General features: G+C 38.1%; 1 protein-coding gene across 1 annotated transcript in view; it reads right to left on the bottom strand.

Annotated features, from left to right (window-relative positions):
• Positions 1–12,134, bottom strand: part of LOC129002694 (roundabout homolog 2-like) — a 235,419-nt gene that overhangs the window by 3,690 nt on the left and 219,595 nt on the right. Inside the window, exons 6-16 of the mRNA XM_054430690.1 lie at positions 11,672–11,938; positions 10,712–10,989; positions 9,842–10,061; positions 8,119–8,426; positions 6,679–6,900; positions 5,769–5,991; positions 2,829–2,944; positions 2,413–2,565; positions 1,812–1,968; positions 1,152–1,384; positions 295–409 (exon numbers count right to left, since the gene is read on the bottom strand). Of these exons, the coding sequence (XP_054286665.1) occupies positions 295–409; positions 1,152–1,384; positions 1,812–1,968; positions 2,413–2,565; positions 2,829–2,944; positions 5,769–5,991; positions 6,679–6,900; positions 8,119–8,426; positions 9,842–10,061; positions 10,712–10,989; positions 11,672–11,938 (2,292 nt within the window). The remainder of the gene's footprint in view (positions 1–294; positions 410–1,151; positions 1,385–1,811; positions 1,969–2,412; positions 2,566–2,828; positions 2,945–5,768; positions 5,992–6,678; positions 6,901–8,118; positions 8,427–9,841; positions 10,062–10,711; positions 10,990–11,671; positions 11,939–12,134) is intronic.

Below are 12,134 nucleotides of genomic sequence, written 5' to 3'. Positions count from 1 at the left end.
TTCTAAAAAAATTGGGCATTAGAACTTTGTACTTATTAGGAAATGAACATTGACAAAATAGATCAGAAAGTGTGTTAAATCATCTGAACTATATTTTATATACAACTTTTTATAAGTGTCAACTACAAAAATGTTTAAATTATTACCCTGTTTATTTACCTCCTGAGTTCATGAGTAATTTTTCCATGAGGCAATTAAATAAATTCAATATTTAAGGTTCTTGAAAGTAGGGAGATCGTCAATGGAAAGTTTGTGGCTTATTCTGAGGTAAGCGATTGGTTGAGTTCCCCTTACCTCGGATCTCCAATGTGGACTTGTTCTGCTCCTGTCTCAGCCAAGAGTCCCCGGATGTGGATGTCTTAGTCCCGGATGAGGAGCTTGACACAGGGACTATGAGAGGTCCCGTCTCCTGTCGGATCAATACAAGTGACTTAAAACTTGGTTGTTAAACACAAGTTTTAATATAAAAAGTTTCCCTGGATTTCAAAAGAAGGTTATTCTATACCTACATTTAAAAGTTAAGGCAAAAATATATTTCAAATCAGATTCCAGATCTCTGTAAATGTAAGAACTGTCACTATAATCGTGATGGGAAATTAATATGATTGGAAACAATCTCTCTAACAAAAAGTAAACCTGACAATTGTCTGGTAAAAGAGCTCTCCTTCATATTTGAGAGTCCCTGGTTCGATTCCAAATGCACAAAGTAGTAAGGCACAGAGGAAACATTCAATGGTACACTTAAGTGGTGTCTAGCACTAGTTGCTGGTGTCAGGACAAGGTCCAACACAACCCCTCTCGCCATCATGTACTAAAATGCTCACGGTGAAAAAGAACCCTGTGTCCTGTGCAATAGGAATTTCTGCACAGTACTTGCGGCTCTGGCTCTTCCTTGCTCGTCACAAGTATATTTCAGGCTCAACGTAAAGCAGAATGCATACAATCGTCTCATAAGCAAGTTTCCTCTATACCTTACTTCTTTGTTGTCTATGTCAATTAATGTCACTGGGCTATCGATTTACATTGCAGTATAACCACAGGTCATCATTAGATTTAGGAAGACAAGAGCTTGGACTGTTCCATCACAAAGAAATGTTTTAACTACTAAAGGCATAGATAGACACAAAATACAGAAGTATCCTGTCACTCACACTGCAGCTGTCCTGTCTGTTGTTCGGCACAAGGATGGTCGTTGCGTAAGGTGTCGGACTACACACGTCTCTCCCTCCGTAGAAGCTACTGAGATGTTGTGTGTCGACTTCCGCGTAGTCACTACCCTCCAAGGTGACATGCTTGCGAGGATGTTCATGAGGAACTTCTATCCACAGAGCCTCCTTGACTCCTCCCATCAGACCCAGCCGAGGGAGGTCGGAGACGTTTACCGCTGGGAATAAATTTGAAGGTAAAAGAGATAGCATCAAATTGTGTATTGAGTTTGTGCAAATAACACATTGACGATTTGTAACAATTAATTTTGAAGTGGCACATGATTTCGCACAGGACTGATGTGTTCCTGATGAAACTTTTAAAATGGTTAATTGTGTTGGAGGTTTGATTGGTTAAGAGGTTGGAGACCCCTACTTCAAATTTTAGGAAGAAAATAGTAATCTATATTAATGAACACCATGAATATGTAAAATTTTATGTAAGTGCAATATGTTCAATTTCAGAAGATAACTTTCAGCTGGCCCTTTTAAATAAAATGTCTAGTTCAGTATCAAATAGTCAACGCTGTTTTCTATTGTACTGTTTATTTAGTCAAATGTAAACATGCAAATTACCTCTACAACTTCTTCTCTAAGATGAATTACCTGAGAGGTGGGATATCTGCTTTGTGCGTCTGCGGAGGTAGAACGCAGCAACCAACACAGTCACCAACACAACCGCAGCAACAGCCGCAGTCAACACCAGCCAAAGCTGCGGAGTTACAAGGCTGCGGTAGGCGTCAGGGCCACGAAGACTCTGCACCTGTAAACAATCTACTTGTAACAACTTTATACAGGGTGAGTTTTAAATGAGTTCCTCCCCCCTACTTTTTTCTACATTTCTTAAGATATCAACTCCGGACCACGTCAGATCATTGTAGAGTAGTGAGTATTTCATTTTGATTGGGTATAAAGTTTCGCCCGCCATCTTGGATCCGCCATATTGGATACAAAATATTATTTTCAAATGTAAAGGTGGGGTTGTGACCCATCGTTTCAAACTCAATTTTTACGCTGAATACAATGCTGCAATCTGTTTTTCAAAATCTTAATATTTTATGTCTAAGTGATAATGGGGCAACCCTCTAGAAGGAGTCAAAAGGTATGTGCAAAACAGTTCCTGGGCTGGAGCCTTCCTTCTAGATTGTCAAGGTGGCACAAAAAAACTGCTTACCTATGTAAGCTTTGAAGTCAGATGTTTTGTTACCTGTGCTGAAGGACCCGGACCAATCCGAGTGAACGCCTTGAGACTAACAGTGTAAATGTGTCCTTGAGTCAAGTTGTTCACCAGAACTGACATTGCTGAGGCATTCAGTCGCAGAGTCCTAACAGGGCGATGGTGGCTGTTTTGAACCATCAGCTGCAAACAGTTTAGACAGTGATAATTTGGTCACACTAAAAATATTAGGTAATTTGATTGTGATTGCACTATTTGAGCATACATTTTAATGGTAGCTATCGATTGATGTTCATCCACAACTACTGTACCAGAACTCTGTTCACAAAATTTAGGGGGTTTGAGGGGAAGTTTTCCCACCACTTTTTTGTGCTTAATGTATGTTTTGCAATCAGCTGTTGAGCTATTATGGACAAGTGAAGCTACCCTAACATCAGTGTGTATACCTCGTATCCCAATAGATGACCGTTGCAGTGTTGTAGCGGAGGGGGAGACCAGTGTATGAAGGCAGAGGAAATATTGACCCAGGCAATCTCTAGGTGTTCCGGCGGAGCTGACGGAACTGTCAAACAATACACCATCAAAATAAAACCAAATAGGGGCTTGTCAAAATAACAAAATACAGTAATGTTTTTACATATGTAACCATACATGTATGTATGGGGAAATAACTTAGAACAGTAGGAAGAAATTGTAGAGAATAATGTTCGTATAGTTTTTAATCCTTTGTTTTAAATTCACTAGTTAACCGCCCGTGCTCCGCCACGGGAATATTGTCAGCAATAAAAGAAATAATAATTAACAAATACTGTTTATCTTTGTATTTTATTTAGGGGTTGTTTAATTTTTTACATGAAATAGAACTGATAGTTTGCCTGTATAAACTATTTTATGTTAATCAAACCGATATATTATTTTAACCAAATGGATGTTTAATATTAATTCGAGTTTCATTTGAAAAATAAATAGGTAGTATACGAACTGGGCAATGCTGATAACCTAATAAGCAGCTATTTATGATATTTAGATAATTTGCTCAAGCATATTCCTATATTCGTCGTTTTTTCATTACATTTGTTGTATGGAATAAAGATAGTCACTTAGCCTACATGTAAATCACGCATCAGCAGTCGGTCACATTTCACGAATCTTTGACCCATACTGTGAGTAAAAGCTGTGTTTACGTCGTATATATAAAGTTGGGCATACTTTGTTCAATGTTAGAGGGTATTAACGGCCCAATTTGATGGAAAAGGAGTCGTGGATTTTAAAACTATGTAGACTACCATTGCCAGAAAGATGTTGATTCAATTGAGACTTAAAACTGGCCATTTCAAATGCAGATTTGTATTATATTTTACTCAAATAGTTTTTGTCTCTTTTGACCCTTAATACTTTTTTTATAGTCGCTGTTGATAAGATTTTCCATAAACTCAAAATGTTGATAAGGAGTTCATTTTACCTTCCCCTTGTGACAACATAAGGAAAAAATATTTGTGTCCCAGTTAGTCTGTTCTGACTCAAAATTCATAGATTTGCAGTACTGACAAATCAAATCTAACGACCCCAATTAAAAAAAAAAATGGTATTTTTTAGAAGGGACTTTCAGAGCACATTTAACACCATCACTGCTCTTTACCTTTTTAGCTCGATGGTTCTCTACATGTTTTTTTTTGATCTGTATGTCTCTTTACGCCCAGTTAATGATTACCTTTTCTTTTTCTTTTCGTACTTTTCACATCATGGGGTTAATGATAAGGTTTTATAACGCTATAATGACCCAAGTCAACATTGCCATTAAATATCAAGTCAGATACTTCTTCGCCAGAACCGAAATCGTAAGTCACAGTTTCTCAAGCAACTTCCCTGTGTAGGCCTACTCGAACAAATATAGTTAGAGTATGCCTATAGTTCACTGATAAATTGTAGTTCCAAATATCCCAGCGTACTCGCCATCTCGAGAAGGTAAAATTTGACGTCGAACACTGGTCTTGAGTAAGATTAATCACTTACGATAAAATGTTTGTATGTTTACCAATCATTAGCAATTATCTGTACAACTTGCAAGCGGATTTCCCTATGATTGTGCTGGTGGCTATAGAGAATAAATTATATTGATCAAAACAATAAGTTTCCGTCCCCTACTATATGGGTATTATTTCACATTCCATACTCAAACTTAAACTCAATTACCACTTTCCTTCAGATCACTTTGCAGGAAAACTAAAACATTTTTGTGTCCCAGTTAGTCTGTTCTGACTCGAAATTCATAGATTTGAAGTAGTGACAAATCCAATCTAACGACCCCAATTAAAAAGAGTTGGTATTTTTTGTAGGGACTTCCAGAGCACATAACACCAACACTGCTCTTTACCTTTTTAGTTCGATGGTTCTTTACATTTTCCCCATGATTATTCTGGTGGCCGTAGAGAATAAATTATATTGATCAAAACAATAAGTTTACGTTCCCTACTATGGGTATTATTTCACATTCCACACTCAAACTTAAACTCAATTACCACTTTCCTTCAGATCACTTTGCAGGAAAACTAAAACATTGTAAAAATAAGTTAACAAATACACTTTCCTTGATCAAAATTGTGTGTTCATAAACAGAAACTCCAAGTTTAATAATTGCATACTGAAAGTGAGGTTATAAAAATAATAACAAATGTCTGACAAACATTAAACAGCTGACGAATAATTTATAAACTGTGTATTATATTTTTCAATAAGAATTGTATTGACTCGACCTTTAAAGGGCTGTAGGTCGTAGCCCTTACAAAAAATGTAAATTCTAAGGAAGTTCGGCAAATCTACACACTATCCCCTTTAAAATTTAAGACATAAATCTTGTAGATCGGTCCAGTAATTACTGAGAAAACAGTGTTACAACTGTGTATTAAATATATAGATTTATTAGAGGAGTGGAGTACGATTTTGTTGCATACTTTTATTCAAGTCAATAAGTGTATGTCGTATGTCTTATATGGTTTTCCTATTTTTCAATGCTATAACAGACATAGATTTGACATTACACTATTTGGTACGGTGTTTACTTAAGACTTTTCAAAATTTGTACTGCATTAATTTATTTTTCTCATTTATCATTTTTTTGACTCAACAATTTTTGTATACCACCATTATAAGATGATAAACATAACATCTTTGTACTCTACAAAGAAGCATTTTAACCAATGAAAAGGAGGCGAGATGAGTCAAATTGTCTAATCTTTGTTTCTTTAGCCAGGACCATTAAAAGCCCAACACAATCAAAGACTGCAGCCAGGTCAGTTAGGAACCATCAAAAAACTACTTTTACGTTAAAAAATCTTTCTGATTGCTAAACGATCACTACGATCATTCTGCTACACCATAAAACTTACCATCCTCCATGGTTTGCACCTCCATAGAGTTAGAGGGGAACCCCTGCACAGACCTGTAGAAAGGCACGATGAACACCTGGTAGAAGGAGTATTTGCGCAGTCTCGTCAGTGTGTGAGTCGTGGCATCTGTGTTCAGCAGAGTCGATACTTGGAATTCCTGCGAACCTCTTGTTTCGTCTCTATACCTGATGTACAAACCTTCTACAAACTGGGGGTCAGGAATCTGGAACAGGTAGTTTGAAAATTTTTAAGGTACTTTTGTCAATTATTTAGGTATTAGGATCAATGATCATGAATAATCTCATATGAGTTGAAAATAATTATAGATACATTTACAATGTTGTTGATGGAGAAGGGTTGTTTATAGCGTTATATCCTTCATGAGGAAAGCTATTGTTTTTGTATTCAAAGGTCCTTAGGATGATTTTCAGTCCAACTTTCGATGATAGAATTTGGAAGATCATACACGATTAATCCACCCCCTAAAAAGATTTAAGATCCTGACTCCTGAAAGATTTAAAGCCAAAGGTTACGTTGGTTTTTTAGGAAAGAAAAGAGCTAACTCAACAGTATATAACAGCTTCTTCCTGATGAAATTCCCTTAAAAGTAATTCTTGAATATTTCTTGAACACAGAAGACGAGCTTAATGGGTTCAACCAAGATATGGTGCAACCAGGTTTATGTGGAGGATAGCATGGACGATACCCACTGTAGAGGCTTTGTTGATGAGGCCAAGTACTCAAACAATTGGCAACTTCAGTAAGAATGTAAGTGAGTATTATGCTTCAAAGTTGTTTCAGATCCTTATAGGACAAAAACTCCAAACAGAATCACAATCTAACTAATTGGGTCTTAGGTTCCTAAATTTAGAATTTTTGCAATTCAATGTATTTAACTCTTAACTCTCACCTGCCAAATAAGAGTGATGGCAGTGGAGCTGACAGCCTGAATGTGCTTGAGCAAAACTCTGGGTTTGGCAGACAGCTGAGTTCTGGCGAGTTGCAGTTGAGGCGAGTTGTCTGAGCTCAATGTCCGAGTTACGGTAGAGAACTCGCTCGGCAATGACAACACATCTCCGATCTCGGCTCTCACCACAAACATGTAGCCTGTATCTGGTCTCAGGTCAGATACCTATCAAAAGATTGCTACTGTATCACAAGTTTATTTTCACATTTTAAATTTTACCACATTTAAACCCAACTTAATATTTTATATACCACCACTTATTTATTGTTATCATTGCTAGTCACATTGTCTTGTCTTATTAATGCCAACAGATTTTGTTGTTGTTTCATTGTTAAGTCAAGTAATAGATTGGCTCATTACTTTAGGCAGTTTTGTGTTCTTCTCATTTTGTTTTTGTTTTGACCCTTCATATCACTCTTCTATGTTGCTCAGATTTGTATCTCTAGATTGTAAATAATTTTTAAAGTTGTTTGTTTGTAATGTAGTTGCTTGTTGCTAATTTTATAACTGTTATCTTGTCAATTGTAAAATGCTTGTACTAATTTAAGTCCATATTGTAAACTGGTTTATGCCGTTAACAAACAAATTGAATTGAATTTAATTAGATTGAGTTGAAACCCACTTATACAATTATAGCCACACACAGTAAATCCAAATTTTTAAACAAATGAAGGATTCAAGTTGTCCAGGATAATGAAAGTCCACGAATGAAATGAAATGAACTTATGAAGAAAAACAGTGGATAGTGCAAGTAGACTTCATATCCTATTGTACAATTTGAAATCTCGTTTTAATTTATTGTGTTCAAGTTTGATGACATTTGAATGATTTTCCTTTATGTAACTATGAAGGTGGATTTTACAAATTGTGTTCCACACTCTTTGGTACCATATCCGAGAATCAACAGTTTATAAATTAGATAGTTTTAACTTATGTGGCTGAAAAAATAGGTAGAGTATAAAAAGAAACAAATTGTAAATGATGAATCACCCTCTTATAAACTGGACAAAACTAAACTACTTGAAACCCATTCGCTATGATTAAAATCAATTTTTTTTTTTTTTTCTTTAAAGAGGTTGGCGGCCTCTTTTAACCTTGCATTTGCCCGTCCACATAGACTAAGCGCCCGTGCGTGGATCGTTTGCAGCAAAGCAAGGAGTGAGCCGGTACAGTACAAAGGTGAACTGTACTGATAAAATGTTATCGGCAGTGACCAGGATCCGAACCCACGACATCGCTGTCTTGGGCCCGAAGTCCGCGACGCTACCGACTGAGCCACCGACTCACTTTAAACACTAATGTTCCACACTAATGTTAAACACTCTAATGTAGTATCATTAGAGGAAAAACATAAAATCAAAAATTTAAAAACCAAGATCACACCTTGAGCATGGTAGAATTCCACCCCTTAGCTACTGTAACCCAGCCGGTCTGTAGATCTGGACTGTAGTACTGCACTGTGTATCCACTGATATGCGCAGAATCAGCAGGTTTCCACACAACTGTCAGACTATTCTGCGTACTGTTGACAATCTGTGGGACCGCAGGAGCTGCAGGGGGTGGCGTGAGGTCCAAAGTTTCATTCTGTATCTCCATCTGGGGGTCGACAACCACTATCGCTGTCCAAGAACTCTCTCCAGTGTTTGTACTCGCTGTGCATGTGAATAGTCCGGAGTCACTCTGTTGTAAGTCTGTAAGAGATAATTTTTATTTACTGAAAGTACATAAAATATGTCCAATACCACTTGAAGCATATGCACCTACTGTATACTGTTGACTCATAGATGTTAAACACATATATAATAGATGGTTAGTGGTGATCGATTTTGATTGGACACTCCTCAGATCATTTTCATCAGACCTGATAGGCAAATCACAAGAACCTCGTCCCCACTTATATCATAATTGCTACCGGAAGTTCCAGGCAATAATTTTCGAGTGTAGGAGTTTTGCCAACGGGTATCAGGTAGAAAGGGTCCCCATCCATGAATTCCACATACTGCGGAGTTTTGCCAACGGTTGTGGGTTGCGCGAGAGGGGGAGGGGGAGAGAGATTACACGTGACCGTGAGGGTGGCTTCTGCTAGGGGTGGACAAACCAGGCAGGATGCTGACTTGTGTTCAAAGTATGTAATGCAGTTATGCACCTCTGACTGTGAAAGGAAATGTATTGAATTTTTAACCTAACCTAACCTAACCTAACCTAACCTAACCTAACCTAACCTAACCCACTGCGACAAGCGCATAACTGCCAAGCGTAGACAACCCTGACAATCGCTCTCCTTCCGGACGTCACACTCTTTCTCCCACCACCACCGTTGGCAAATCTCCGCACCAAGAGGTGGCCGAAGGCATCCCCCCCATCTACCTGACACCCGTTGGCAAAACTCCGGTTCCCATAATTTTCTATAAGGACTAATGGACACATATGTGGTTTTTAATAAGTTTAACAATGTATACAGTGTTTGCAATGTAAAAGCTATCACAATCGTTCCAATTTGTTCTGTAGATACCCGAAGCGTTAAATTGATCACATTCTATAAAGTAATATTTATAGCTAACATTGAATTTTGGATACTAAAGTAGACATCCCATCTACACGGACCAGCCAATTGCCTATGGCTGGCTAGGTCAAGTTACCAATCATCAAAAGCTACTGACTTCTCTCAGGAACAAACTGGTAATCATCTAACTGGAAGGCACACCATAACCACCCATCTGTACAGCTACCTGTTACATGTACAGAGAAGTAAGGTTCAGAGGAAACACACTTATGGGACGACCCTGCACTTTCAGCTCTGGTAAATTGTGCAGGAAATATACTTGGAAGTCTTGGAACTAGCCAGGAAGAGGCCATGCGACAAGCACTGTGCGGAAATTCCTATCGCACAAAGGTCTTCCTCCACAGTGGACGTTGTAGTACGTTATGGAAAAGGGGGGTGGTGGGGGGAACCTTTGCCTTAGACACCAGCAAATAGTGTTAACAACTTAAATGTACCATTGAATGTTTCCTCTATATCTTACTTCTCTCTGTCGTTAAATCTACAGATAAATTTAAATTCAACATATTAATCGATTGTATGTATATTATTTCCACCTAAACATACCCTCCACAAAGAGTGTTCCGTTTGGCCACACAGAGGTTCTGGGACTAGTCTTGCCCACAGGGAATCCATCCTTGTACCACTGGATGTCCGGAGGGGGGAGATTCTGGGGTCCCCGAGCCTGACAGGGCAGCACCAGAGGGGAGTGAGGAGGCAGCGTCTGATTGGTCGGTCCAACCTCTACTAGGGGAGGGGGAGGAAGCGGGTCCTCTTTGACTACCACCTGGAGCAGACAGAAACCGACTGGGTAGAATCAAGGAAAAACTCAAGAAGTTTTTCTCAGTTTGGAAAAATAACAGTTGAAGACGCAGCAAATATGTAAAAAATTAAAAAAAGTAAAAGGCAAATTTTAATTAATCCATTAGTTTTAAATTAAAAAAGCTAAAGGTCTAAAAAATAAAAATGAATATTTGAGGGTTTTTAATTTTAACAATTCTTAATGTACAATAAGACAACACAAATACGCCACTTAATTAGACAGAAATAAAAATTTATAAAACATTTTGCTTATACTCAGTGTGATAGACCATCAACAATTGATCCTGATTGATGATTGTTTCGCTAAAAATAATAATAAAATAAAATGCTGGAATTTCAAAGATTTAAAGATTCTAAAGACGCCTAGTTAACAAAAACTTTTATCGTAAAATAGATGAGCAGAAAGTGGTTACTTCTTGTTTAAACACATAGTTCTGTGAATAAAGCTTTTGGTAAACAACATGTGAGTTAATTCATAGCCCATTGAAAAATGGAACAGGGTCGAAAGGAATAATTGATAATTACAATAGACAATAAACATATACTGGAATTAAAGTATCTTTCAAAACTACTCTTTATAAATTTTTAAAATATCCAAGAAAAATACCAACTCACCTGTAAGTAAGCTCTAGCAGAAGCAGATCCGGCGAGACTCACAGCAGAGCAGACAAAGTACCCGGAATCTTCCCTCAGGACTTCTCTGATCTCCAGAGTCCCGGAGTCCTGGACCGTGATGTGTCCGTAGTTCTGTCCAGGAAACATAAGAGTATGACTATCCTCCCGGCTCCAGAATGTGGTCGGAGTTGGGTTTCCTGTGATTATACACTCCAGGCGGGCTTCAGCGTTCAATGCCACCTTCAAATCCTGCGGCCGCTCCACAAATTCTGGAGGCGCTGTTTTGAAAAAGTATTATTGACTACTAGATAATATGTTGTAGCCATAATTGATATAGGTTAGATTATTTTATTTTACCTTTGACTATCAATTTTACCCTGACTCTCCAAGTTGTGTATTTTAGTATACAAACTGAAGTCAAAATCGACATCATTAAGTCTATAAATAAGTAAAATGTAGTATAACTCCTTCACGAGGTTTGCAAGGACAGTTCCCACAAACTATATGACAATAAGCATGAAGTTTCCAGTACCGGTTATGTTAATAATACAGGTCCCTTAAGACCTGTATTGCTCGCTGAACGTGGAAAGGAACATCAAAGTTAAAATCAAGCATAGGTCAGATAAGTTTCATCACAACATATGAGGAATTAATTTAAAATGTTCATTAGTTAATATTTTCTCACAGCCTATCTAAATCTCTGCAACCTTCCAGTATGTTTTGTGAAACATTGGCTAGGATTTCCCACTGTAGGAACTATCAACACTCTGTAGAAAGAGCTAGTCTAATGGTAGCGGTTGGGACTTTAGTTCTTAAAGTCCTGGGTTCAAATCCCGCCAATCATCAATGGATTTTGTCTAAGTGATAATGCCACAACTCTTTAGACCTGGCCTAAAGTAATGTGAAAACTGTGGCTAATGTCTAGTCCTAGGATCTGAAGGGGAAGACAATTTTTCTCACCGTGCACAGTAAGGGTGGCTCTAGCAGTGACAGCTCCGACGTCGTTCTCTGCGTCACATATGTACTCTCCCTCGTCTCCAGGCTGGGTCTGCTCTATCCGCAGTGTTCTGTCATCTAACACGTGAGCTCTCCCCACAGGCATACGTCCGTCGTGTCGTCTCCACAACACACGGGGCTGAGGCTCTCCCGCAACTCCGCACTCAAATTCCACACTCTCCCCTGCCACCGTGACAACATCGCGTGGTGCTGAGATCAGGTACGGCTTCTCTGGAAAAGTGTAAGATGATAATTTATGATGAAAACAGAAGTAGAGTGAATAAGCTCTTAAATTTGCAAGTCATGGTTTTTATGCATCTTCTTTATACAGGTTCAACCCTTGGAGGTACATTTTCGGTGTATAATATACTTTGTAAGTTTGATCAAGATAAATTATATTACCCTTGTCAGTATTGCTAACATGCTT

This window comes from Macrosteles quadrilineatus, unplaced genomic scaffold, assembly GCF_028750875.1.
Source record: "Macrosteles quadrilineatus isolate MER2022 unplaced genomic scaffold, UCM_ALF_1.0 Scaffold_9__3_contigs__length_116548681, whole genome shotgun sequence".
Taxonomy (NCBI): domain Eukaryota; kingdom Metazoa; phylum Arthropoda; class Insecta; order Hemiptera; family Cicadellidae; genus Macrosteles; species Macrosteles quadrilineatus.
Note: the sequence above shows the minus strand (reverse complement) of the source record. Positions and strands in the feature narration are given on the sequence as shown.